This window comes from Pelobates fuscus, chromosome 10 (assembly GCF_036172605.1).
Source record: "Pelobates fuscus isolate aPelFus1 chromosome 10, aPelFus1.pri, whole genome shotgun sequence".
Lineage (NCBI taxonomy): Eukaryota > Metazoa > Chordata > Amphibia > Anura > Pelobatidae > Pelobates > Pelobates fuscus.
This window is the reverse complement of record NC_086326.1, coordinates 140840679-140866392: the sequence shown is the minus strand read 5'-3', so window position 1 is coordinate 140866392 and position 25714 is coordinate 140840679. Positions and strand designations below refer to the sequence as shown.

The 25714-nt window shown below is 41.8% G+C and overlaps 1 protein-coding gene across 1 annotated transcript in view; it reads left to right on the top strand.

The window, feature by feature from the left end:
- Nucleotides 1-1741: 1741 nt before the first annotated feature.
- LOC134574819 (uncharacterized) overlaps nucleotides 1742-25714 on the top strand; it is a 58624-nt gene continuing 34651 nt past the window's right edge. Inside the window, exons 1-10 of the mRNA XM_063433883.1 lie at nucleotides 1742-1812; nucleotides 3763-3939; nucleotides 4177-4303; nucleotides 4398-4508; nucleotides 9059-9157; nucleotides 10799-12264; nucleotides 15033-15143; nucleotides 16316-18134; nucleotides 18223-19192; nucleotides 25387-25450. Of these exons, the coding sequence (XP_063289953.1) occupies nucleotides 3892-3939; nucleotides 4177-4303; nucleotides 4398-4508; nucleotides 9059-9157; nucleotides 10799-12264; nucleotides 15033-15143; nucleotides 16316-18134; nucleotides 18223-19192; nucleotides 25387-25450 (4815 nt within the window). The 5' untranslated portion in view covers nucleotides 1742-1812; nucleotides 3763-3891. The remainder of the gene's footprint in view (nucleotides 1813-3762; nucleotides 3940-4176; nucleotides 4304-4397; nucleotides 4509-9058; nucleotides 9158-10798; nucleotides 12265-15032; nucleotides 15144-16315; nucleotides 18135-18222; nucleotides 19193-25386; nucleotides 25451-25714) is intronic.

Below are 25714 nucleotides of genomic sequence, written 5' to 3'. Positions count from 1 at the left end.
TCCATATTATTATTATTATTATTATTATCCATTATATAAATCAGTTATTATCCATATTATTATTATTATTATCCATTATATATATCAGTTATTATCCATATTATTATTATTATTATCCATTATATATATCAGTTATTATCCATATTATTATTATTATTATCCATGATATAAATCAGTTATTATCCATATTATTATTATCCATTATATATATCAGTTATTATCCATATTATTATTATTATCCATTATATATATCAGTTATTATCCATATTATTATTATTATCCATTATATATATCAGTTATTATCCATATTATTATTATTATTATTATCCATTATATAAATCAGTTATTATCCATATTATTATTATCCATTATATAAATCAGTTATTATCCATATTATTATTATTATCCATTATATATATATCAGTTATTATCCATATTATTATTATTATTATCCATTATATAAATCAGTTATTATCCATATTATTATTATCCATTATATATATCAGTTATTATCCATATTATTATTATTATTATCCATTATATATATCAGTTATTATCCATATTATTATTATTATTATCCATTATATAAATCAGTTATTATCCATATTATTATCCATTATATATATCAGTTATTATCCATATTATTATTATTATTATCCATTATATATATCAGTTATTATCCATATTATTATTATTATTATCCATTATATATATCAGTTATTATCCATATTATTATTATTATTATCCATTATATAAATCAGTTATTATCCATATTATTATTATTATTATCCATTATATAAATCAGTTATTATCCATATTATTATTATCCATTATATAAATCAGTTATTATCCATATTATTATTATTATCCATTATATAAATCAGTTATTATCCATATTATTATTATTATTATCCATTATATAAATCAGTTATTATCCATATTATTATTATTATCCATTATATAAATCAGTTATTATCCATATTATTATTATTATCCATTATATAAATCAGTTATTATCCATATTATTATTATTATTATCCATTATATAAATCAGTTATTATCCATATTATTATTATTATTATCCATTATATAAATCAGTTATTATCCATATTATTATTATTATCCATTATATAAATCAGTTATTATCCATATTATTATTATTATCCATTATATATATCAGTTATTATCCATATTATTATTATTATTATTATCCATTATATAAATCAGTTATTATCCATATTATTATTATTATTATCCATTATATAAATCAGTTATTATCCATATTATTATTATTATCCATTATATATATCAGTTATTATCCATATTATTATTATTATTATTATCCATTATATAAATCAGTTATTATCCATATTATTATTATTATCCATTATATATATCAGTTATTATCCATATTATTATTATTATTATTATCCATTATATAAATCAGTTATTATCCATATTATTATTATTATTATCCATTATATAAATCAGTTATTATCCATATTATTATTATTATCCATTATATATTATATAAATCCTAGCTGCATACAGGGAGCCCCTGTCTCTGTGCTGTCAATGCTCCATGTTTTGGTCACACAGTGCTTCCACTGCCACAGACTCTGACTGGATGACCAGAAGATGCACAGCTCATACTACATCTCCCGTCATACCTTGCTGCCAGCGCGCAGTGTGACGTCACGGAGAAGCGCCGCGCGTCCGCGAAATATAGGAAGACGAGAAAGGCGGGGCCATCGTGTGCTGTCACCTGTGTACACATCACCTGTGTCCTCACAGCCCGGCCTGGAGCTGCCGGTAACCGGGGGCGGGGAGGTCAGAGGGAGGGGGAGCAGGGGCTGAGTGGGGGGAGAGGCATGTGAATGAAGGCAGGGAGTACATGTCAGTGGTTATGGTACATGTCAGTGGTTATGGTATAATAAAGGCATGGGATTGTAAAGTGTATTATGGGGAGCATGAAGGCAGGGCATGTCTGAGTCAATACTAAGAGACAGCTAAGGTAAGATGTCAGGGGGAGAAAGAAAATAACATCATGAAATGGAAGATAAAAAGGAAGAACAGGAAAAAGTAATAAAAAGTTTACCGGAGGAGACTGCTTTCTACTTCCTGCACATCCAGACTACCACCACGATCACTTCTAAAAGCAGAAGTGGTCATGGTGGCTGGAGAAACCCTTAAAAATATATCATATATCAAATAAATATGTATCAGAATATAAAACATTCTTCAACATATTAAATCATTTAAAAAATATATCCACCTTCTGGCGGCAGATCCACAACAAGCTCGTTGAAATACTAGACTCCAAAATGCCCTTTGAACCACTCCCCATGCTCTTCAACCACACGCGGGCTCCGCTGGCTAGCTACAAGAAAAATATAATGAGACACCTACTCAACGCCGCCAAAAGCCTAATCCCCCCTAGGTGGAAATTGAAAGACATCCCAACCTTGCCACAATGGATGGCGAAGGTAGAAGAGATCTTCGCGATGGAGTCCCTGACGGCTGAACTACGTGGCACACAGGAAGGCAACACCCGGCTGTGGGCGCCCTGGATCGTACACATGGCCAGGCGGAGTTGGGGCGGATACCGCCGGGGCCCGGACAGGTGGCCGAGTAAGGAACTACAGGGTTCTGGACAGCGGCAGCACGAGATCCTCCCCCCCCCTCCTCCCATACTCTTCACTCGCCTAATCCCCCCCCCCCACCTCGCCGATTACCTACCGAATGATGGAACAAGTGGACACTACCTTGGACAGATAACCACGTAAACAGACAGTTACCTGACCACAGACAGCCATACCCAGACACACAGACCACACTTCACCACGCCCTTAGACACTGTCCCACATAACCCTGCTCAGACACCCACGGAAACACAGAACACCTGGCCCGGTGACGCCAAACAACCAGACCCACACACACAAGCTCCACGAACACGAGACGTGCATACCCATGTTTATCCCACCTGAGAGGGGCGCACGGTGATTAAGGGGTAGGGAGACAATGGATGCGGACGAGAGGCCCGCAAGGACCCACACGACAAGAAGAGGGGGATGTATGTCAATCACAGGACATGACTCCACGGAGACACCAGGAATGCAGGTCCCGTCAAACCCTCACACATTTGTAATACACACACACCTGCTAACTGAAGATACAGTCCCCCGCCCTACGAAGGGTTGACTCAAGCTGGGAGACTGAGGGGAATGTCATGTCCCAGCTACGAATAGGGAAGAGGGCTGGGGCCCCCCGCCACCTCACACAGAGGTGATAAGCATCTTGTACCTGTCACTAGCTACAACGCTTTGCTATCACTCCCCTAACAAAGAAGAACAAACACAAAGGGAAGGTTGTGGCATAGAGGCAGGCTTAGCCTCCCATGCTCACATTATTCGGGTCGACTCCAAGGCACACCTTAGCGAGGGCCCAGACTACCAAGGACACTCCTGCTGGAACTGTGGGATGCAAAGGACACTTCTACTACGACTGGACCTTAAATCACTATATGTATGCTATTGTATCCCCAATAGTTTACTACCTTGTTCAAACGATAAAATGTTAAAATAAAGAATGTCAAAAAAGTATATCCAAAAGTATTACACCATTAAAAGATTATCCAAAAGTAGTAAATTAAGGCCGTATGATGATGGAGAAATTAAAATTACACCCTATTTTATGTAAAATGCATTATAAAAAATATAAAATTGCATATAAACATTCAAACTTGATATCTTCTTACTGCAGAATGGGACATGTCTAACAAACTACATCACACCTTGCCGTAAGGAACAAAATTCAGTTTAAAAAAAAGCCTATATTCCTTCTGGAATATCCTTCTGGATAATAAACAGAAAGAAGGTTGATGTGAAGAAGATGATGGTGAATCATATTACAGAGATGGATTACCAGGTCAATTGGCAGGTAAGGTAGACATTCTCTGAGACTTTAATCCTTCTGCCCAATGTTTGTTGGGTGGGAAATGTAAATGTAATAGTCAGAGAACATGTAAAAAGTACGTGTACGTGTATGTGTATCTGGAAGCAGATAAACATAATGTGTTTTATGAGAGAAAATAAAAATAGGAAACATGTTAGATTGTTAGATTGATGTCTGTTTTCGATAAAATGAAATCTACGTATTAAACATGTTCTTGTTTAGGGACAATGTGCGTTTGACGAAGTCGCCATTTACTTCTCGGAGGATGAATGGGGCTGTTTAACAGAAGATGATAAAGAGCTTTACATGGACGTAATGATGGAGAATTATCAAACCCTCCGGTCTTTAGGTGAGAACATGTCCTACCTGTCATGAGATATTTTACTGTGAATTGTATCTGTCTTTATTGTGCTCATTACATATAATTTTATTCTAAAATGCAGGGCTGATCTATGTGATACCTCCAGTTGTTTCGCTTATTGAGCGAGGAGAGGAGCCGTACGTAAAGTGTCACAGTTGGTTGAAGAATGGACGTTCTATAAATAGCAGTGTCGGTGAGTAATAAAACACAACATTAGGGGTTATATGCATGTTGTTCTTTTAACCCCTTAAGGACGCATGACGGAAATTTTCCGTCATGCTGGTCCTACCCTTAAGGACGCATGACGGAACATTTCCGTCATGCAGTATTTTTCCAGCAGGGTCTATTACCCTGCTGGTAACTATGAGCCCCAGGTATCATTTGATTCCTGGGGCTCCCCTCTCTCACCTGGGGCCAGAATTAGTGTCCCCAGACTGACTGATGCTCTGTTTGCAGAGCTCAAAGTGAGCGCTGCAAACAAGCAATTAAATGGGGATTTAAATCCCCACTATTACAATTTGGTGTGATCAGGGTTAAATCCCTGCTAACACAAGGGAGTTCCAGGTATCAATGGAAACCTGGGGCTCCCCTCTATCAGCTGGGGACATTTTTAGTGACCCCAGCCTTTTTGATGAGTTACATGCAGGGCTGGAAGTCAGCGCGGCATGTATCTGCTTAAATAGGCATTTAAATGCCTGTATCTAGATTGTGGTGTAAGCAGGGTTAAATCCCTGCTCACACCAGGAAACCCAGGTATCATTAGAAACCTGTGTCTTCCCTCTGTCAGTTGGGGTCATTTTTAATGTCCACAGACTGACAGCTGAGCTGCATGCAGAGCTCAAAGTGAGATCGGCATGCAGCTGTTTAAATGGGGATTTAAATCCCCATAGAGCACAATGCAGTGTGAGCAGGGTTAAATCCCTGCTCACACTAGGAAACCCAGGTATCATTAGAAACCTGGGTGTCCCCTCTGTCAGCTGGGGCCATTTTTAGTGGCCCCAGGTTTTTTTGATGAGCTGCATGCAGAGCTCAAAGTGAGGTCGGAAAGCAGCTCTTTTAATGGGGATTTAAATCCCCATAGACAGCAATGTAGTATGAGCAGGGTTAAATCCCTGCTCACACTAGGAAACCCAGGTATCATTAGAAACCTGGGTGTCCCCTCTGTCAGCTGGGGCCATTTTTAGTGGCCCCAGGTTTTTTGATGAGCTGCATGCAGAGCTCAAAGTGAGGTCGGCAAGCAGCTCTTTTAATGGGGATTTAAATCCCCATAGACAGCAATGTAGTGTGAGCAGGGTTAAATCCCTGCTCACACTAGGAAACCCAGGTATCATTAGAAACCTGGGGGTCCCCTCTGTCAGTTGGGGCCATTTTAGTGGCCCCAGGTTTTTGGATGAGCTGCATGCAGAGCTCAAAGTGAGATCGGCATGCAGCTGTTTAAATGGGGATTTAAATCCCCATAGAGCACAATGCAGTGTGAGCAGGGTTAAATCCCTGCTCACACTAGGAAACCCAGGTATCATTAGAAACCTGGGTGTCCCCTCTGTCAGCTGGGGCCATTTTTAGTGGCCCCAGGTTTTTTTGATGAGCTGCATGCAGAGCTCAAAGTGAGGTCGGCAAGCAGCTCTTTTAATGGGGATTTAAATCCCCATAGAGCACAATGCAGTGTGAGCAGGGTTAAATCCCTGCTCACACTAGGAAACCCAGGTATCATTAGAAACCTGGGTGTCCCCTCTGTCAGCTGGGGCCATTTTTAGTAGCCCCAGGTTTTTTGATGAGCTGCATGCAGAGCTCAAAGTGAGGTCGGCAAGCAGCTCTTTTAATGGGGATTTAAATCCCCATAGACAGCAATGTAGTGTGAGCAGGGTTAAATCCCTGCTCACACTAGGAAACCCAGGTATCATTAGAAACCTGGGGGTCCCCTCTGTCAGTTGGGGCCATTTTTAGTGGCCCCAGACTTTTTGATGAGCTGCATGCAGTGCTGAAAGTTAGCACTGCATGTAGCCATTTAAATCCACAAAGAACACTGCAGCTGAGCGATCAAGCTCAGCTACAGTCATTCTCTCAAGTGATCTGGTGCTTGGGAGACCCCCAGGGTCTGAACAAACCCTGGAGGATCACCCTCTATGCCCAAATGCCATTCTGATCAGTGCTGGGCATTTTTAGTTGCCCAGCACAGATCCATTGCATTGGGAATAATGTCTTCAATGTAAGAGATGGGAGACTGCAATACTGAAAATAGCCAGTAGATGGCAGCAACATACCACGGTGTTTTAGTTTAAAATCCCTTTACTAATATCAGCACTGATATTAGTAGAGGGAAACCTTTGGGATTAAGATTAAATTAAGGATTACAATTAAGGATTATTATTCGGTTTAGCATAAGTACTAGATTTTTTATCAGGTTTATTACTGGGTTTATTATTAAGTTTATGTTCGAGATTAGGTTTATAATTAATTGTAGTATTGGGATTATGTTTCAGATTAGGATTCAGATTATGGTTCAGATTAGGATTAGGGTCAGCACGGGCATCCCTTGCTGAATATAGCAAGGGAATTCCTCGGCTGACACCAGCAGGGGGAATCATTTTAACACTATTGCTAAAGGTAGGATTGAGATTTGGATTAAGGTTATAATTAGGGTTACACATGGGATTACGTTATGGGTTAGGATTGTGGTAATGGTTTATTATTAGATTGAGGGTTAGATTTAGGATTTGGTTTAAAATTAGGGCTTGGTTTGGGATTAGAGATTTAGATTAATATTAAGATCGCTACTTTCCAAAGATATGCATATGGGGTATATTTGTACTGAGAAGATGTTGCTGAGTACAGCTAAGATAATTTTATGACAGTGGGAAACAGGATATTTAAAAAATAATCATCAGAAATACTATGTGTATGTAAAATTTTTTAAATAAAAATGAATACCACAAACTTTGAAACAAAATGGTAACAAAATGTCACTTCAATAAAGCTTATAATATTTTATATGAGGGTCCCCATGTTGTCCACTTTTGTAAATGGTATGCATTGGTGGCGTTATTTAAATATATGAGCGACTAAAATGCCCCAAAATGAAACAATGACCATTCGTCAATTTGCCATTTAAAAAAACCTGTAATGGGCCGGGTATGATTTTAGCCCTGTATTTTTTCACAAAAACCTGGCTAAGGTGTACAAAGAGGGTAATTTTGTACTCAGGAAATATAGCTGAGAATAATTTTGTGATTTAATTTACAGTAACATATCAAGTTTCCAAAATTAACTACTAAAATACAACATGTGTGTATAAAAATGCAAAAATAAAACAATATGATAACATTTGAAAGTAATTGGTGCTAACATAACTGTATAATAAAGCTCAAAATATACCATATGACATAGCCCGTGGTGTCTACTTTCACAAATGGTATGCATTTATGGAGTAATTTTAACTGTCAAACTGCTACAATGCCCTAAAATGTGATATAGACACACCAAATCCATTTATCAAAATTCTAATTGTAAAAACTGTAATGGTCAGGACTCGTTTAAGGCACTGTAGCTTCACAGGATAGTGTCAAAGACATACATTGGGGGTATTGTTTTATTCAGAAGAGTTTGCTGAGCATAATTATGGGGTTTTGATCACAGTGGCACATACCAGACTTGAAAAATGACCCCAAAAAATGTAATGTGTATGTAAAAAATGCAAAAAAAAATATTTTACCACAAAGTTTGACATAAACTGGTGAAAAAATGGCATCACGCTAAGGCACAATATATACCATATGAGATACACTGTAGTGTCTACTTTCACCAATGGTAGGTCATTGAGGGATAAATTCAACAGTTAAACTGCTACAATGCCCCAAAATGAGACTTGCTCCATCAAATTCATCTATCAAAATTATCACTGTGAAAACTGAAATGGTCAGGTCTCTTTTATGGCACTATAACTTCACAGGATAGTGGCAAGGACATAGATTGGGGGTATCATTTTACTCTGTTGATATGGCTGAAAACAATATTGGGTTTTCTACAGCAGTAGTATATATCAACTTTATGAAATACACATTAAAAATCCCTGTTTTATGTGTGTATGTTAGAAATCTGAAGAAAAAAAAAAACAATTTTACTACACGATTTAGCAGAGATTGGCAGCGAAATGGCTACGTAAAAAGTGTCAGAATACCCTTTGGTAAATAGCCTGTGATGTGTGCTTTATATAAATATATACTTTTGTGCAGCAATTTTGCTTTCTGTGATGGCTATTAAGCTTACAAGACAAACATGCCAAATTCTAAAATTGCTCCACATTAAAAAAAGTTTTTACTCCTTGTATTTTGTGACCTGTAACTTTCAAAATAAGCTGAAATCCTAGACATATTATGTACTCTGAAAATCAGAACAACTAATTGAATATTTTTAAAATTACTTTCCTTAAGCTGCACTTATTATACACACGTTATTATTGCCTAAACTGTGAAAAAAAAACAATTAATTTCATTTTTTTGGATTTTTTTTAATAATAAATAAGAATTTATATATGTATATGTCACATCAGATTAAAGCCCTTTTTGTCCTTTAAAAAACGATATATAACATGTGTTGGTGTAATAAATAAGAAAAATGCAAACAGAGGTTGAACACAAACAGCAAAAAATGCTTGTGTCCTTAAGGGTAAGTCCAGTTTTTGAAGCTGCGTCCTTAAGGGGTTAAGGATGGTGAAATGTATTTAAGTGTTTTTAATATCTTTTAAAGGGACCCTCCTGTCCCCTAAAGCACTTCCTGATTGGGCACAATCCACAGTGATGACTACACAGGAGGTGGATTGGAGACTCTCCCAGCGATGGATTAATGGTGAGTTTAATTCATTTTAACCATTTGAGTGGTGAAGTGGGGAAGGAAGGCAATAATCTGAAGAGTTCAAGGAACACTGCATTTAAAATAATTGAATATATATTTTTTTTAGTTTGAGTGTTCTTTTAATTAAATTTTACACACTTATGTTGCTCTGCAATTACTCCTTTCATCCTACTTGTCCAACCCACTCTATGATGTCATCAGAGGTACCTGTGCTGACATCATTGAGTGAGATTGGCTAATCATTTATTTTTATTGTAGATTTTTTATTTCTCTAAAATATTAAAATACAAATCAGATCTAGCTTGCCCTGTCCATTTAAACTGCCATTTACTAATTAGTTCATTCTTGAATCATCTTAATTGCTGGAAAGGTACTGTGGATCAAGTGAACAATCCCATTGGAAACTCCACACTTGCCTCCTGTTATTTATTAGATCTGCTATGATCTGGGTTTGGTTTGGAACCTAAAATGCAAGGAATGGCTTACCAGGTATCTAGTGTAGGCAGCTATCCTCCAACAAGGCGGAGTTCTGGCTCTGAATATGTGCAGGGCGTCCAGTTGTTAGAATAGATGGCAGAGAGACACAGGCTTAAAAATAGTCTTCTACATCCACTATAGGTTTATCATGGAATATTCAGTCCTAACGAAGCAGACAGAGAGGTAAGATTGAAGTGGAACACAGGTAGCTCCAAGCTACAATTGCATGGGGTGTAGAACACATCCCTGGACAAGGATCGAGATAGAGCGAGATGGAAATCAGGTAGAATAGGACACAGCTGTAGTTTACTCTAAACTTGGTTACATGTGTCACTTGATAGGGACTATGTAGATGTCAAGAACATGAACAAGTTAACAAGCATGAGAGAATGACAGGAAAACTAGATGTGGGAAGAGGCATTTCAATTCTGGATGCAGAAATCTGAACTGGCATGCCTGAATCAGGGTTGTCGTGCACGCACGGTGTGTGGGGCTCACACTGTTTGTTAATAAAGCTAGCAGTGCGTCCTCATGCGCATATTGCAAAGTAATAATGCACTTCATGATTACAACCACATGTCCATCAAATTAGGAATCTCAAATACACAGTAACGTGCAGGAAGTACACCAGGAGCCCACACCGGGCCAGACAGTCACAGTTTTCTACATTTTTCTGTTAGATGCAGATGACTTAATAAAACGGTGGAATATAAACATGTTAAATTTTTTCACTTATACTCTGTGGGGTTTAAAATTCCATGCACAGGAGGCACGATTGCGCTGGGGGAGTAAAGATTTGGCAGCTGTAACCACAAGTACACACTCCACTCTAGCAGGACACATCTTGTTTTAGAAATGAAATGTAGCCTCCCTAATAATTATTTTTCACACCAATGGATAGGCTTGCTTACCCACTCAATGCTAGGGGAGACAAGGATTGGAGACTCTTAAGGTATACAGGCTGGCCTTGTAGCAGAGTTATGGCCATGTGTGGCCAGAAAGTGACAATATCTTCAGCGGTACTGGCAGAAGCTCTGTAATGTCAGATACCAAGGTAGAATCCAGAGGGGAATGTTTTAGCTTTGCCATGTAAGTTATCTACTGTATATAATTAACTGAGAATACGGCATCTTCTAACCATCTTCTGTCTATCTTTAGTAACTGGATCCATGAGAAGACCTACACCCAAAGATTTCCATACACCTGCTAATTTACCAGAATGTACGAACAATTATAAAACTGACTTCAAGAGAACAAAATACTTGATTGTAGAGAAAACACATCTAAACCGCATGAGTAAATGGGAAGCGGAGGCAGCTTTATGTGATATTTTTGTAACCAGTCCTTTCAAGGAGAAATCAACCTCAAGCGAAGAAGATATTTATACACCCACAGATAATATACAGACAGTATATACACCTATTCATATTAAGGAGGAATCAAACACTTGGGAAATAGGAAAACCAACATATCCTGACACTTCTACAGGAGATACATCTGCTTGTATTAAAGAGGAACCAGCCCCATGTGAAAAAGGAAATGACATAGAAACTTGGAACAATGTAGCAATGGAACATGGTGAAAGAGATGAAGGGGTCAGCTCTGAGGATAGTGCAACGAAAAGCTTCCAAATAATAAAAATGATTCCCATTAACGTAACGGAATGCACTGAGCAGGAAAAACACTGTAATACTGAATCTGCTACTTACGAAAATCCTCGCACCATAAATGACCTGTATAAAAGCTCTGAAAGACAGAAATGTCCTACTGCTAACTCCGAGCTAGTTCAACATTGGATAGTTGGCACAGAAGAGGAAGAATTCCCATGTTTTAACCATTCCTCTGAGCTCACTCACAATGGAAAGCCATTTTCTTGCTCTGAATGTGGGAATTGTTTTACGCATAAATCAAATTTGGTTAAACACCAGAGAACTCATACAGGGGGGAATCTTCCCTCGTGTGCTGAATGTGGGAAAGACTTTACGTGTGTTTCACATCTTGTTATACACCAGAAGATTCATACTGGAGAGAAACAGTTTTCTTGCTCCAAATGTGGAAAGTCTTTTACTTACAAATCAAACCTGGTTAAACATGAGATGATTCACACAGGAGATAAACCATTTTCTTGCCCTGATTGTGAGAAATGCTTTACTTATGAATCAGATCTGGTTACACATCGGATGATTCACACAGGGGAGAAACCATTCCCATGCTCTACGTGTGGAAAATGTTTTATAAATAAGTCGAGGCTTGGTGTGCATCAAAAAATCCATGTTAGTGGGAAACTACACACGTGTTCTGTGTGTGGAAAAGGGTTTACCTGCTCTTCGTATCTAATTACACATCAGAGGATTCACACAGGAGAGAAGCCATTTTCTTGCTCTGAATGTGGAAAATGTTTTACTGATAAATCTGGCCTTGCAAAGCATCAACACGTTCACAGAGGTGATAAACCATTTGCATGCCCTGACTGTGGTAAATGCTTCACTTATAAATCAAGACTTGCATCTCATCAGAGAACTCATATTGGAGTGAAACTCCACTCGTGTGCTGAATGTGGGAAAAGATTTACGTTTTCATCCCATCTTGTTAAGCATCAGCTGCTTCACACAAGGAACTCCACGTAATGGTGAATCTGTTATTTCTCCAGTGCATTGTGTGTCCTGGCTGTGCCGTGACTGATCTGGATTGTGATGTCAATTGCTAAATATTTGGCATACATTTAAAAGACAATGGATCATGAGATAAAAAGGTTATGGTGATGTTCAGTGTTTTATTAATTTATGTAATTTCCTGAGAAGTAACAGTTCTCCTTTAGTGCCATGTGACACAGAAATAACCGGGCACTTTGGTTATTTCTGTAAGATGGTTTCTTGGCTATTACAGTGATGACTGTGCTGTGACAAGAGTCCTTTATCAAGCCAGAAAAAAACATTGCTTTGATATCCAATAAACCTGTGCCGGGATAAAAGCAGAGTGCCTTGTTATTTTTGTATATACATATTGATAGAAGTGAAGTCTTCCTTACAGCCACTAGAGGCACTTCCCCTGTGAGAACAGAGTCACACTCTGCTCTCAATAAAATGTGCTCCTCGAGAGCATTTGATTGGTGCAGCAATTTGCCCTGCATGCTCACTAGCACCCCAATGCTTCCCTATGGGAAAGCATTGCATTGACTAAGATCGTTAAAGGAGCACTATAGGGTTAGGAACACAAACATGTATTCCTGACCCTACAGGGTTAAAACCACCATCTAGCCACCCTGTCCCCCTCATGTCTCCCTAAAATAGTAAAATCTTACTTGTATTCAAGCCTGAAGCTGTAACTCTGTAACTCCCTCAGAAAAACAAGCTGTCTGCTGACATCATCAGAAGTGGTGGCCTGATCCAATCACAATGCTTTCCCATAGGATTGGCTGAGACTGACAAGGAGACAGATTAGGGGCAGAGCCAGCATAATTTAAACACAGGCCTGGCCAACCAGCATCTCCTCATAGAGATGGCTTGAATCAATGAATCTCTGAGGAAAGTTCAGTGTCTGCACGCAGAGGGAAGAGATACTGAATGTTTGGATGCATTTTAGGCAGCTGTGACCCAGGAAGGATCTCTAACAGCCATGTAAGGAGTGGCCAGTGAAGTTATCACTAGGCTGTAATGTAAACACTGCATTTTCTCTGAAAAGACAGTGTTTACAGCAAAAAGCCTGAAGGTCATGATTCTACTCACCAGAACAAATCCAATAAGCTTTAGTTGTTCTGGTGACTATAGTGTCCCTTTAACCCCTTAAGGACCAAATTTCTGGAATAAAAGGGAATCATGACATGCCACACACGTCGTGTCCTTAAGGGGTTAATCTTGATGATCACAGCCAGGGGAATCATTATTTAACTCAACTTTAGTCATAGCTAAAGTTCATTTAGAAATTTGGTTCTCAATCTACTGCAAGTCAGTATATTTCTAAATAACTCCCATAGCAATTTCTGAACAAGATGAATTCCTCATGTATTTTGTGATATACACAAAGAGCTGTAAACAATCTAGCCAGGAGACTAGCTGGAAAAGAAGTCATAATGCCAGAATAATGTTTTCCACCCTCCCCTTATCTAGTTAACTTTGAGCAATTTGCTAGCCTTCAATAATAAAAGATGGCCAGTTCTGGACCGAAACTAAACTGGTGAATTCATGTAATAGTGAAAAGTAGAAACAGATTTTGGGGTTTTACTGAGCACATTGTAGTGAACTGAAAACCGAACGGCAAAATTTAAGCCAAGTTGTCACTATAGCAGAGTTGGAGAAAATTTGCCGAATGGATATTTTTGCCTAAATTTCCCAATTCTCCATTCAGTCCAAAACAAGTTGATGTTTAGTTAATAGATCTATTAATTCCATAGCATCCTCATTTCCTCCCTGTCTATGTAAAGGTTGGCTTGAATCACCTTCAAATGCCCTACTCGCATCCTGTAATGACATTTTTTATGGAGGTGGCAAATGTTGAAATGGGCTACATGGTCTCCCAGTCACATGGCCTAATCTGTAACAAAACAAAAGACAATTTTGGGGCCCAAGCACAAATCCCCGAAAAGAACATGTAATTAAATCTACCCACATTAAATTTGTATATTTACCGGTATATAGCTTGTAATGAGGATTCAGTGGGACAGAATTTTCACTTAAGTCAGAATTGACGAATTTCAGAATTAAGGCCAAAACAGGTGGATTAGATAAAATCTCCAACAGGTTGATTTACTACAGTGAGAATTGAAAGGGAATTTCACACCAGCCGAGCTGGAAGCACAGCTGACTTCAAGAAAATGTCAGTTTTGTCTATTTTGATGTTAAAGCGATACCATCGTCTATGGCCAATTCTGCTGTTTGAAGTGGTCATGGAGGAAGGAATCTTTATGTGCAGCGTTTCTGTTTGAAGCATTACACATCCATAGATACCTGCACCCCAGCACACACACCAGAACTTTGTTCCAGATCGCCAAATGTCAATTCTGTGCAAATATTACGTCTGTCATTCGTGTGCACTGCTGACTCTTCATTTTCAGGCAGTGCTGTGAGCACGCCTGCAAGTGGAGCCTTTGGTATTTAGCACACAGTCTCCTAGATGTGCCTTGGTTTATCCCAGCCTCCATCCGTTCACCACTGTCTGTATTTAAATTAAACACCGTGCCAGCCCTTATATTCTTTCTCCCACCCTCCCTCCATAAAATTCCCTCCCCTTGCCCACCAATGTGTTAGTCCCCTGACACCTCATTTCACAGCTTACAGGCAGCAGCTGGTTGCTATTTGCCGGGATGGAGAGCAAGATGAGCTGTCAGTCAACTCTCACCGCTTGCAAACACAGAGGCTGCCCTCATGTGACATCTAGTGTTCAATTCTTTACACAGAAAGCATTGAATTCTATTATCTTCTATGTGAAGAGGCTGACTGGCGTATTTGCGGTGCTCACCATGCACGTGACGAAGGCCAATCAATGCTCCTCTAAGCTTGACAAAAAGGTGGAGCTACCTCTATCAAGCTCTGTCTAGCCCTTAGCTATCACTAGTGGGGAAGGTGACAGAGCCGCTTCAGATTTGAAATTCACTTTGAATACCAATCAGTTCTCACCCTAGTGGATCTCCCTGAAAGTATTTTGTTAAAGAGATGGAAGGTGGCAGGGGATGGAGAAAAAAAAACAACCTTTCCTGCTTAGAAAAGCACTTAAAGGGCTCTCACTGACGTTGTCTGTGTGCAGTGTCCCAGTCCCTTTTAGTCCTGTAATGTTAGTGTTTACATTGCAGTACTAACACAGCCTCTAGTTCCTGTCTATCAGACAGTCACCAGAGGCGCTTCCTGGAGTTTCAAGGAGTTTGTTCGCGCTCTGCATGAGGACGACCAGCATTAGAGAAAACCCCATAGACAAGTATGGAGGCAATGCTTTTCTATGGGAAAGGCCTAGTGCATGCCCGCTTGAGGCCCCATCAGAGGAGGCGTACTCGGAGCTGGCGTTCGGTAAAAGAATAAAGGCTTATTTAACCCTTTACGTTGCCGGGGGAGGGGGTGCTGGGGCAGAGGAACATGTTAATGTATTCCGAACAATAAAGTGTTGCCGTAATTGTTTGCAGGTATTCCATTACCATGTACTGTTCTATGTAAATCTATGTGATCTATAATTGTTTGACTTTTGTGTAAAGTCCAATGAAGCATGGTCTGATGTACAGTGTATTAAAATTATTTTTAATTGTGTACAATCAATTACTTGTTTCTTTTTGTTAATGTTTTGATTCAAGGCAGGTTAATCCACAAACCTTCACATAATGTTAGTATAGAGATAGTGACAAGATAACCTAAAGCCGCCAACACAGACAGTTTTTACATGAAAATACATTTATATCCCTGTAACAGCCTCTCTAACACTGTGCGTGTGGATACTACAACTCCCGGCATTCAACGCGGGGATCGAGCGAGATGACGTCACAATCGCGCGTCATGCGTGTCTGCGACGTTGGTGAAGAGAGGGAGACTGAGCTTGTTGTTTGCAGAGTGCCCGACACTAATCCTCACCCGGTAACACGGTGGGTACGGCAGGGAGGGAGGGGCTGATTGGGAACCGGAAATAGAGTGTCTATGGAGGTTATTGGGGAATAGAATTCACTATGTGAAGAGTCAGGGGGTGAATGTCTCTATACAGGATACTGGGGGATTAGATAATCCTATACAGGATACTGGGGGATTAGATGATCCTATACAGGATACTGGGGGATTAGATGATCCTATACAGGATACTGGGGGATTAGATGATCCTATACAGGATACTGGGGGATTAGATGATCCTATACAGGATACTGGGGGATTAGATGATCCTATACAGGATACTGGGGGATTAGATGATCCTATACAGGATACTGGGGGATTAGATGATCCTATACAGGATACTGGGGGATTAGATGATCCTATACAGGATACTGGGGGATTAGATAATCCTATACAGGATACTGGGGGATTAGATAATCCTATACAGGATACTGGGGGATTAGATGATCCTATACAGGATACTGGGGGATTAGATGATCCTATACAGGATACTGGGGGATTAGATGGTCCTATACAGGATACTGGGGGATTAGATAATCCTATACAGGATACTGGGGGATTAGATGGTCCTATACAGGATACTGGGGGATTAGATGGTCCTATACAGGATACTGGGGGATTAGATGGTCCTATACAGGATACTGGGGAATTAGATAATCCTATACAGGATACTGGGGGATTAGATGGTCCTATACAGGATACTGGGGGATTAGATAATCCTATACAGGATACTGGGGGATTAGATGGTCCTATACAGGATACTGGGGGATTAGATGATCCTATACAGGATACTGGGGGATTAGATGATCCTATACAGGATACTGGGGGATTAGATAATCCTATAGAGGATACTGGGGGATTAGATAATCCTATACAGGATACTGGGGGATTAGATAATCCTATACAGGATACTGGGGGATTAGATAATCCTATACAGGATACTGGGGGATTAGATAATCCTATACAGGATACTGGGGGATTAGATGGTCCTATACAGGATACTGGGGGATTAGATGGTCCTATACAGGATATTGGGGGATTAGATGGTACTATACAGGATACTGGGGGATTAGATGGTCCTATACAGGATACTGGGGGATTAGATGGTCCTATACAGGATACTGGGGGATTAGATGGTCCTATACAGGATATTGGGGGATTAGATGATCCTATACAGGATACTGGGGGATTAGATGATCCTATACAGGATACTGGGGGATTAGATGGTCCTATACAGGATACTGGGGGATTAGATGGTCCTATACAGGATACTGGGGGATTAGATGGTCCTATACAGGATACTGGGGAATTAGATAATCCTATACAGGATACTGGGGGATTAGATGGTCCTATACAGGATACTGGGGGATTAGATAATCCTATACAGGATACTGGGGGATTAGATAATCCTATACAGGATACTGGGGGATTAGATGATCCTATAGAGGATACTGGGGGATCAGATAATCCTATAGAGGATACTGGGGGATTAGATGATCCTATACAGGATACTGGGGGATTAGATGATCCTATACAGGATACTGGGGGATTAGATGATCCTCTACAGGATACTGGGGGATTAGATGATCCTATAGAGGATACTGGGGGATTAGATAATCCTATACAGGATACTGGGGGATTAGATGATCCTATACAGGATACTGAGGGATTAGATGTTCCTATACAGGATACTGGGGGATTAGATGGTCCTATACAGGATACTGGGGGATTAGATGGTCCTATACAGGATATTGGGGAATTAGATGATCCTATACAGGATACTGGGGGATTAGATAATCCTATACAGGATACTGGGGGATTAGATGGTCCTATACAGGATACTGGGGGATTAGATGGTCCTATACAGGATACTGGGGAATTAGATAATCCTATACAGGATACTGGGGGATTAGATGGTCCTATACAGGATACTGGGGGGATTAGATAATCCTATACAGGATACTGGGGGATTAGATAATCCTATACAGGATATTGGGGGATTAGATAATCCTATACAGGATACTGGGGGATTAGATGGTCCTATACAGGATACTGGGGGATTAGATGGTCCTATACAGGATACTGGGGGATTAGATAATCCTATACAGGATACTGGGGGATTAGATGGTCCTATACAGGATACTGGGGGATTAGATGGTCCTATACAGGATACTGGGGGATTAGATGGTCCTATACAGGATACTGGGGGATTAGATGGTATTATACAGGATACTGGGGGATTAGATGGTACTATACAGGATACTGGGGGATTAGATGGTCCTATACAGGATACTGGGGGATTAGATGGTCCTATACAGGATACTGGGGAATTAGATGATCCTATACAGGATATTGGGGAATTAGATAATCCTATACAGGATACTGGGGGATTAGATAATCCTATACAGGATACTGGGGGATTAGATGGTCCTATACAGGATACTGGGGGATTAGATGGTCCTATACAGGATACTGGGGGATTAGATAATCCTATACAGGATACTGGGGGATTAGATAATCCTATACAGGATACTGGGGGATTAGATAATCCTATAGAGGATACTGGGGGATCAGATAATCCTATAGAGGATACTGGGGGATTAGATGATCCTATACAGGATACTGGGGGATTAGATGATCCTATACAGGATACTGGGGGATTAGATGATCCTATACAGGATACTGGGGGATTAGATGATCCTCTACAGGATACTGGGGGATTAGATGATCCTATAGAGGATACTGGGGGATTAGATAATCCTATACAGGATACTGGGGGATTAGATAATCCTATACAGGATACTGGGGGATTAGATGATCCTATACAGGATACTGGGGGATTAGATGTTCCTATACAGGATACTGGGGGATTAGATGGTCCTATACAGGATACTGGGGGATTAGATGGTCCTATAAAGGATACTGGGGGATTAGATGATCCTATACAGGATACTTGGGGATTAGATGATCCGATGTAGGTTATGGGAATGGGGAATTAGTAATCCTTGTTTAGGTAGTAACTTATTTTCTACCAGTAACCTAATTAAGGATAACCAAGTCCCCACTCCCATAACCTACATAGGGAGACGTTACTATATATTTTTGGTGGGTTTAGATGTCCGTATATAGATTATTGGGGAGTAGGTACCCATGTATAGGTAATAAGGGTGGGTTAGATGCCCCTATGTAGGTTATTGGAGGAATAAAAGTTCTTATATAATGGAGGGTGGTGTTAGGGGGATTCGATGTCTATATATAGGTAACTGGGAGAATAGAAGTCACTATATATAGTATTTGGGGGGATTAGATATTCCTATGTAGGTTTCTCTAGATTACAAGGCAGTGATTGCTTAGAGATGCCAAGGGGGCTAGGGATACCCCAGTGCCCTATATATGTTAATCTTGATTGAGATTCTTATTACACCTTATATTACAGGTTGAGAGAAATGCTTATAATGCTTCCTGTTTTTTTTAACAGATGCACATAGTTCACATGAAGAGGGGATCCCTTCTTATGTTAGAATGGGGATTAAATAGAAAGTTGTGTAACTCAGTGTTCTGGTACATCTGTTGAAATCTTTTGTTACTGCTAATCGATATCTTCTCCATGTAGGGCTCTATAAAGAAGACCCGCACAATTACTGCTACCGTACAAGCTTCACTCTCACAGGTGCTAACAGATGAATGAGATTCACTAACGCCTCTTTTAGGGTAAGCTAATTGATTCAACTTTTGTAGATATTCAATTCAGGAATTTACCTTCCGATTGTATTTATGATTACGAACCTATTTGATTTATGGTTCATGTCTATGAAACTCCAAATAATTGCCCCCTCATTTCCCTTTTTCTGTGTATATATGTATATTTGGAATTCAGACCAGATTCCTATTGGGTCGAGCATTCCACCCATCCACTTTAGGTGCCCCTTTGGAGGTGATACCAGAAAAGCATACATTTAGCAGAATCTCTGAAAGCCGTTTAAGCAGTAAATATTGCAATTATCATGTTAGAATTATTGTAGGACTCACCGATATTGGGGTACTGCTGTGACGTATTGGTGGGCCTAACACAATATGACCATATGGTGTAACTGAATCCCCATATTTATTTGCTAAGATATGTGATATCGAGTAGCGTTGTAAAACTGTATTTTTATTTATTTATACCGTATTTATCGGCGTATAACACGCACCGGCGTATAACACGCACCTCATTTTTAGAAAGAAATTCCAGGAAATTTCCCCCCCTCCCATAGTATTCCCCCCCCCTCATCCCATAGTATTCCCCCCCCCCCTCATCCCATAGTATTCCCCCCTCATCCCATAGTGTTCCCCCCTCATCCCATAGTGTCCCCCCCTTTCCATAGTATCCCCCCCCCTCCCATAGTATTCTCCCCCCCCTCCCCTCCCATAGTATTCTCCCCCCTCCCCTCCCATAGTATTCTCCCCCCTCCCCTCCCATAGTATTCTCCCCCCTCCCCTCCCATAGTATTCTCCCCCCTCCCCTCCCATAGTATTCTCCCCCCTCCCCTCCCATAGTATTCTCCCCCTCCCCTGCCATAGTATTCTCTCCCCTCCCATAGTATTCTCCCCCCTCCCCTCCCATAGTATTCTCCCCCCCTCCTCTCCCATAGTATTCTCCCCCCCTCCTCTCCCATAGTATTCTCCCCCCCTCCTCTCCCATAGTATTCTCCCCCCCTCCTCTCCCATAGTATTCTCCCCCCCTCCCCTCCCATAGTATTCTCCCCCCCTCCCCTCCCATAGTATTCTCCCCCCCTCCCCTCCCATAGTATTCTCCCCCCCTCCCCTCCCATAGTATTCTCCCCCCTCCCCTCCCATAGTATTCTCCCCCCTCCCCTCCCATAGTATTCTCCCCCCTCCCCTCCCATAGTATTCTCCCCCCTCCCCTCCCATAGTATTCTCCCCCCTCCCCTCCCATAGTATTCTCCCCCCCTCCCCTCCCATAGTATTCTCCCCCCTCCCCTCCCATAGTATTCTCCCCCCCTCCCCTCCCATAGTATTCTCCCCCACTCCTCTCCCATAGTATTCTCCCCCCCTCCCCTCCCATAGTATTCTCCCCCCCTCCCCTCCCATAGTATTCTCCCCCCCTCCCCTCCCATAGTATTCTCCCCCCCTCCCCTCCCATAGTATTCTCCCCCCTCCCCTCTCATAGTATTCTCCCCCCCTCCCCCCCCCCTCCCATAGTATTCTCCCCCCCCTCCCATAGTATTCTCCCCCCCTCCCCTCCCATAGTATTCTCCCCCTCCCCTCCCATTCTCCCCTCCCATAGTATTCTCCCCCCCTCCCATAGTGTACTTCCCCCCCCTCCCCTCCCCACCCATAGTGTACTTCCCCCCCTCCCCTCCCATAGTGTACTTCCCCCCCCTCCCCTCCCATAGTGTACTTCCCCCCCCTCCCCTCCCATAGTGTACTTCCCCCCCCTCCCCTCCCATAGTGTACTTCCCCCCACTCCCCTCCCATAGTGTACTTCCCCCCCCTCCCCTCCCATAGTGTACTTCCCCCCCCTCCCCTCCCATAGTGTACTTCCCCCCCCCTCCCCTCCCATAGTGTACTTCCCCCCCCCCCCTCCCCTCCCATAGTGTACTTCCCCCCCCTCCCCTCCCATAGTGTACTTCCCCCCCCTCCCCTCCCATAGTGTACTTCCCCCCCCTCCCCTCCCATAGTGTACTTCCCCCCCCTCCCCTCCCATAGTGTACTTCCCCCCCCTCCCCTCCCATAGTGTACTTCCCCCCCCCCCTCCCCTCCCATAGTGTACTCCCCCCCCCTCCCCTCCCATAGTGTACTTCCCCCCCCCTCCCCTCCCATAGTGTACTTCCCCTCCCATAATTACTTACCTGTCCTGAAGCGTGGGCCGGCTTCACAGCTTGCACCGCGGTACAGGAACTTTAATTTCATGTTCCGGTTTCCGGCGGGACTGAAAGGAAGTGTGCACAATAGTGTGCACACTTCCTTTCAGTCCCGCCGGAAACCGGAACATGAAATTAAAGTTCCTGTACCGCGGTGCAAGCTGTGAAGCCGGCCCACGCTTCAGGATAGGTAAGTAATTATGGGATATCGGCGTATAACACGCACCCACGATTTTCCCCCTATTTTCAGGGGAAAAAAGTGCGTGTTATACGCCGATAAATACGGTAATTTTTTTGTGAGCACAGTTCCCTAATCTGTATTTCTGGGGGGGCAGGGCCGGGCGGCCATGCCGACAGGCTGCAAATCACTTGGGTTCCCGAGGAAAAACCAAAAACTAGGGTATATACCCACCCTACCCGACGTGTACCAACCCGGGGTTCCATGGCACAAAGCTCTGGAGTGTCCCGGTGCAGCTGCAGCGCTCGACGATGGGTGGCTCTGGGTCCTGGTGAGAGACTCTGGGGCTCGGGGATGGAGGCCTACCCGGGCGGGGAGTGGGGCGGATGGCCGCTGCCTCGCTCTCCATCCCGACCATAGCGATCTACTACTATCCGACAGGCGCTTTCCTGGTCCCGTTTCCCCCCCCTGTGGGCCGGGGGGGGTCATCCCGGTCCCCATCAGGCGGGCTACTGGCTTGCACATCTTACCTGGGCGGCCTGAAGAGAAAAGGCTCCCACGCGGTCTCAACAAAATGGCCGGCGCCCGCGCTGCAACACCGCCAGCCGAGACAGCGACCCCTCTGAGACAGGCAGATATGGCAATGCGGCACTACACAGCCCGAGCTACCACCACGGGAAGTCCGCGGGGAACATGCCCGATGACAGGCGGAAACCACTATAGCCTACATCTTCTTCACCTGCCCATGTCAAAGCGGTAACCTCCGACAAGGCACGCTGGGACACCCCCGACCGCGCACGCCTCACCACTGATCGGTGCTGGAAGAACAAACGGGGACAACATCCTCATCCACCGACCACACAGGGCTACAACCCACGTCTGAAAACCAAGGTCTGCAAAGCTAGGCACCTAGACTCACACAGCAACCGGGAAGCTATGATGGGAGCTCGGGTGACCTGCAGGGGCTTTTCCCACAACTAAGCACAGACTGCATTCCCATTGCCTCTTACTTTGTGCACGGTTGGAGCTAGCGGTGACCCCAGCCATTCACACTAAGGAGCACCCCATATAGCATACCATGTATAGCCACACCAGATACCATTGTAACTGCAATTATTGTTTAATATGCATACCCTCTGTTTAGTATCTTATAGACAGTCAATTTTTGTTTAAGCTTTATACCTGGTAAGGGAGATAGTGGAATATGTGGTGCTCAGCCTGGTGGCACACTACTGTAATGGCTTTAAAAGATATGCATTGAACTACCAGCAAACTACCAGACTTGCTTAGACAAGAAGGGACCAAACCCTGCTTAATAACTAATGGTATTGCCTAAACATGATTAACTTCTACATAACAAGATCATAGAAATTAAGTAGAATAAAAATAAGCCACTTAAGCTACTGTTACTACTCACTTAAGCAGTTTATTATGACAGATGTAGTTATAGCATGTACCTAGCTTGTAATGTTAAGGAAAAATTGTGAGTCTACTCTGAATGCTGTACAGCAATGAACGAGAATATTCTTTCAAAATATGTGTAAATGCTGTTGTGGCATTGGTGACATGCAAATGTTATTTCATGCACAGCAAAAAATAAAGAATTAAAAAAAAAAAATCTGTATTTTCTATATATTTACGGCACCACTACTTAGAAATGCGTGTTCTGAATGTGTCCCCAATTCCCCCTTATTTCATTTTTGAGAACATCCATGAGAAAAATGACTGTTTGTCTGTTTGTTAATATATAAACATTTTCCTGTTAATATTAAATAAGTGTTAATGATGGATTGTTGAACGATCTCATGGGCTCTAAAACTCAGACACTCTCTGACACAATCACAGGTGCTCCATCTCTTACTCTAATTTGCATAAAATGACAGTGTAAACAAAAAGAAACGTTGAATGAGGCCCCATTCCGATTGATTGTGGAGATCGATTTTGTAACAGGATCAGCGTACAATGGTCTCAGGCTTGAGGACCAGAGCTGACCTGTTACCGCGTCCATCCCTTCTCCCTGTCCCCAAGGGTTCTGTGAAGCAACCTTCAGCTTTTCTTCTTCTATAACCCACAGCAAATCACTTGAGGAAGTGTTGAATAGCTCTTTTGCATCCCTCCCCAAACACCAGCCAATGTGTATTTTATTCATGACTGGGAAGATAACAGAAACACAGATTTTAGAACATAAATCCGCAATATTTAGTACTTTAGTGTCACAGAGCCTATTAATGTAATCTAGTGGACAGGACCTGAGAGTTGAGCATTTTCCAGCACAATGTGCTTTATCTCTACCCCCTGATTTTGTACTGGCTCTTTAATACAGCAGACGGTGGGATATGATGTCACATTTCCCTGCATCCAACTGCATGAGGCACCAAACCACAGGAACGAGACCCCGGAGTCCTGAACGTTACAAGAGTATTTAACATTTCCAGACTTCCTCCTAGAGAATGGGCAGAGACATATCCCATCACGGCTCTGAGTCTTGACAGGTGCCGATGCAATTCACTAACTGCCTGACAGTGTCTACTAGTACTCTCCCTTAGTGGGAGTAAACCAATATAATGCACCCGCCTTGCTGGTCAGGATTGATCTCCTTTATATAATGTGTATGCTGTATTTCTTTACATTCATTCTCTGATATTGTACTAGGAGTGTGGTTTAAGTAGCATTATTACACACACATAAATTATTTCATGGCTAACCCTGAAGAATAGTGTAATAATGCTACTTAAACAGCATTCCTAGTGCAATATCAGAGAATATGTGTGTGTGTGTGTGTATACAAAAAATAGGTTGAGTCTGCACTCACGGTTTGCATTTAAAAACAAAAAGGTCCAAGGAGATCGAAGTTTCAGTACCCTGGCGGGATACTGAAGAGAGAGAGAGAGAAAACAAACTATATAATAGCTTCCCGAAGCCTCTATGGTAGTCCATATATCTTTGGTTTTGAGAAATGCCGTTTTGGTTGGGTCTATCGACATGTGGCTTGCATGTAACATGTAGTGCAGTCTTAGATTTTGTCTTTCATTGATGTGTACCTCAGGAAGTATTTTGGATGTGGTAATGACTGGTCTCCTCTGATATCTGTCTCTTTTTCAGCAGGAAGGCGCAAGGTTAAAGTACCCATCAGAAAGAATCTCATTTTTGGATTCTCCAACGTATGGATAATAAGATGACTAAAGAGGTAATTATGCATATAATGTAAATATGATTTTTATTGTCGATAAATAAAGTCAAGCATAAAGAGTTGACAAAGAGACACGCCGGTCTCAGGCATATTTTCATATATCAATGCATCTGCTGTGACACCATATTCCTATGGGCTCGCAGGCCACATTATCGGTGGGTCGCTTTTCGGCTCGCAGGCCTCCTTCATCCCATAGCATTGTCATTACCGCTGTAATTCCCCTTATCTAATACGTATTCCTGTGATCTGGGTGTTATGTAC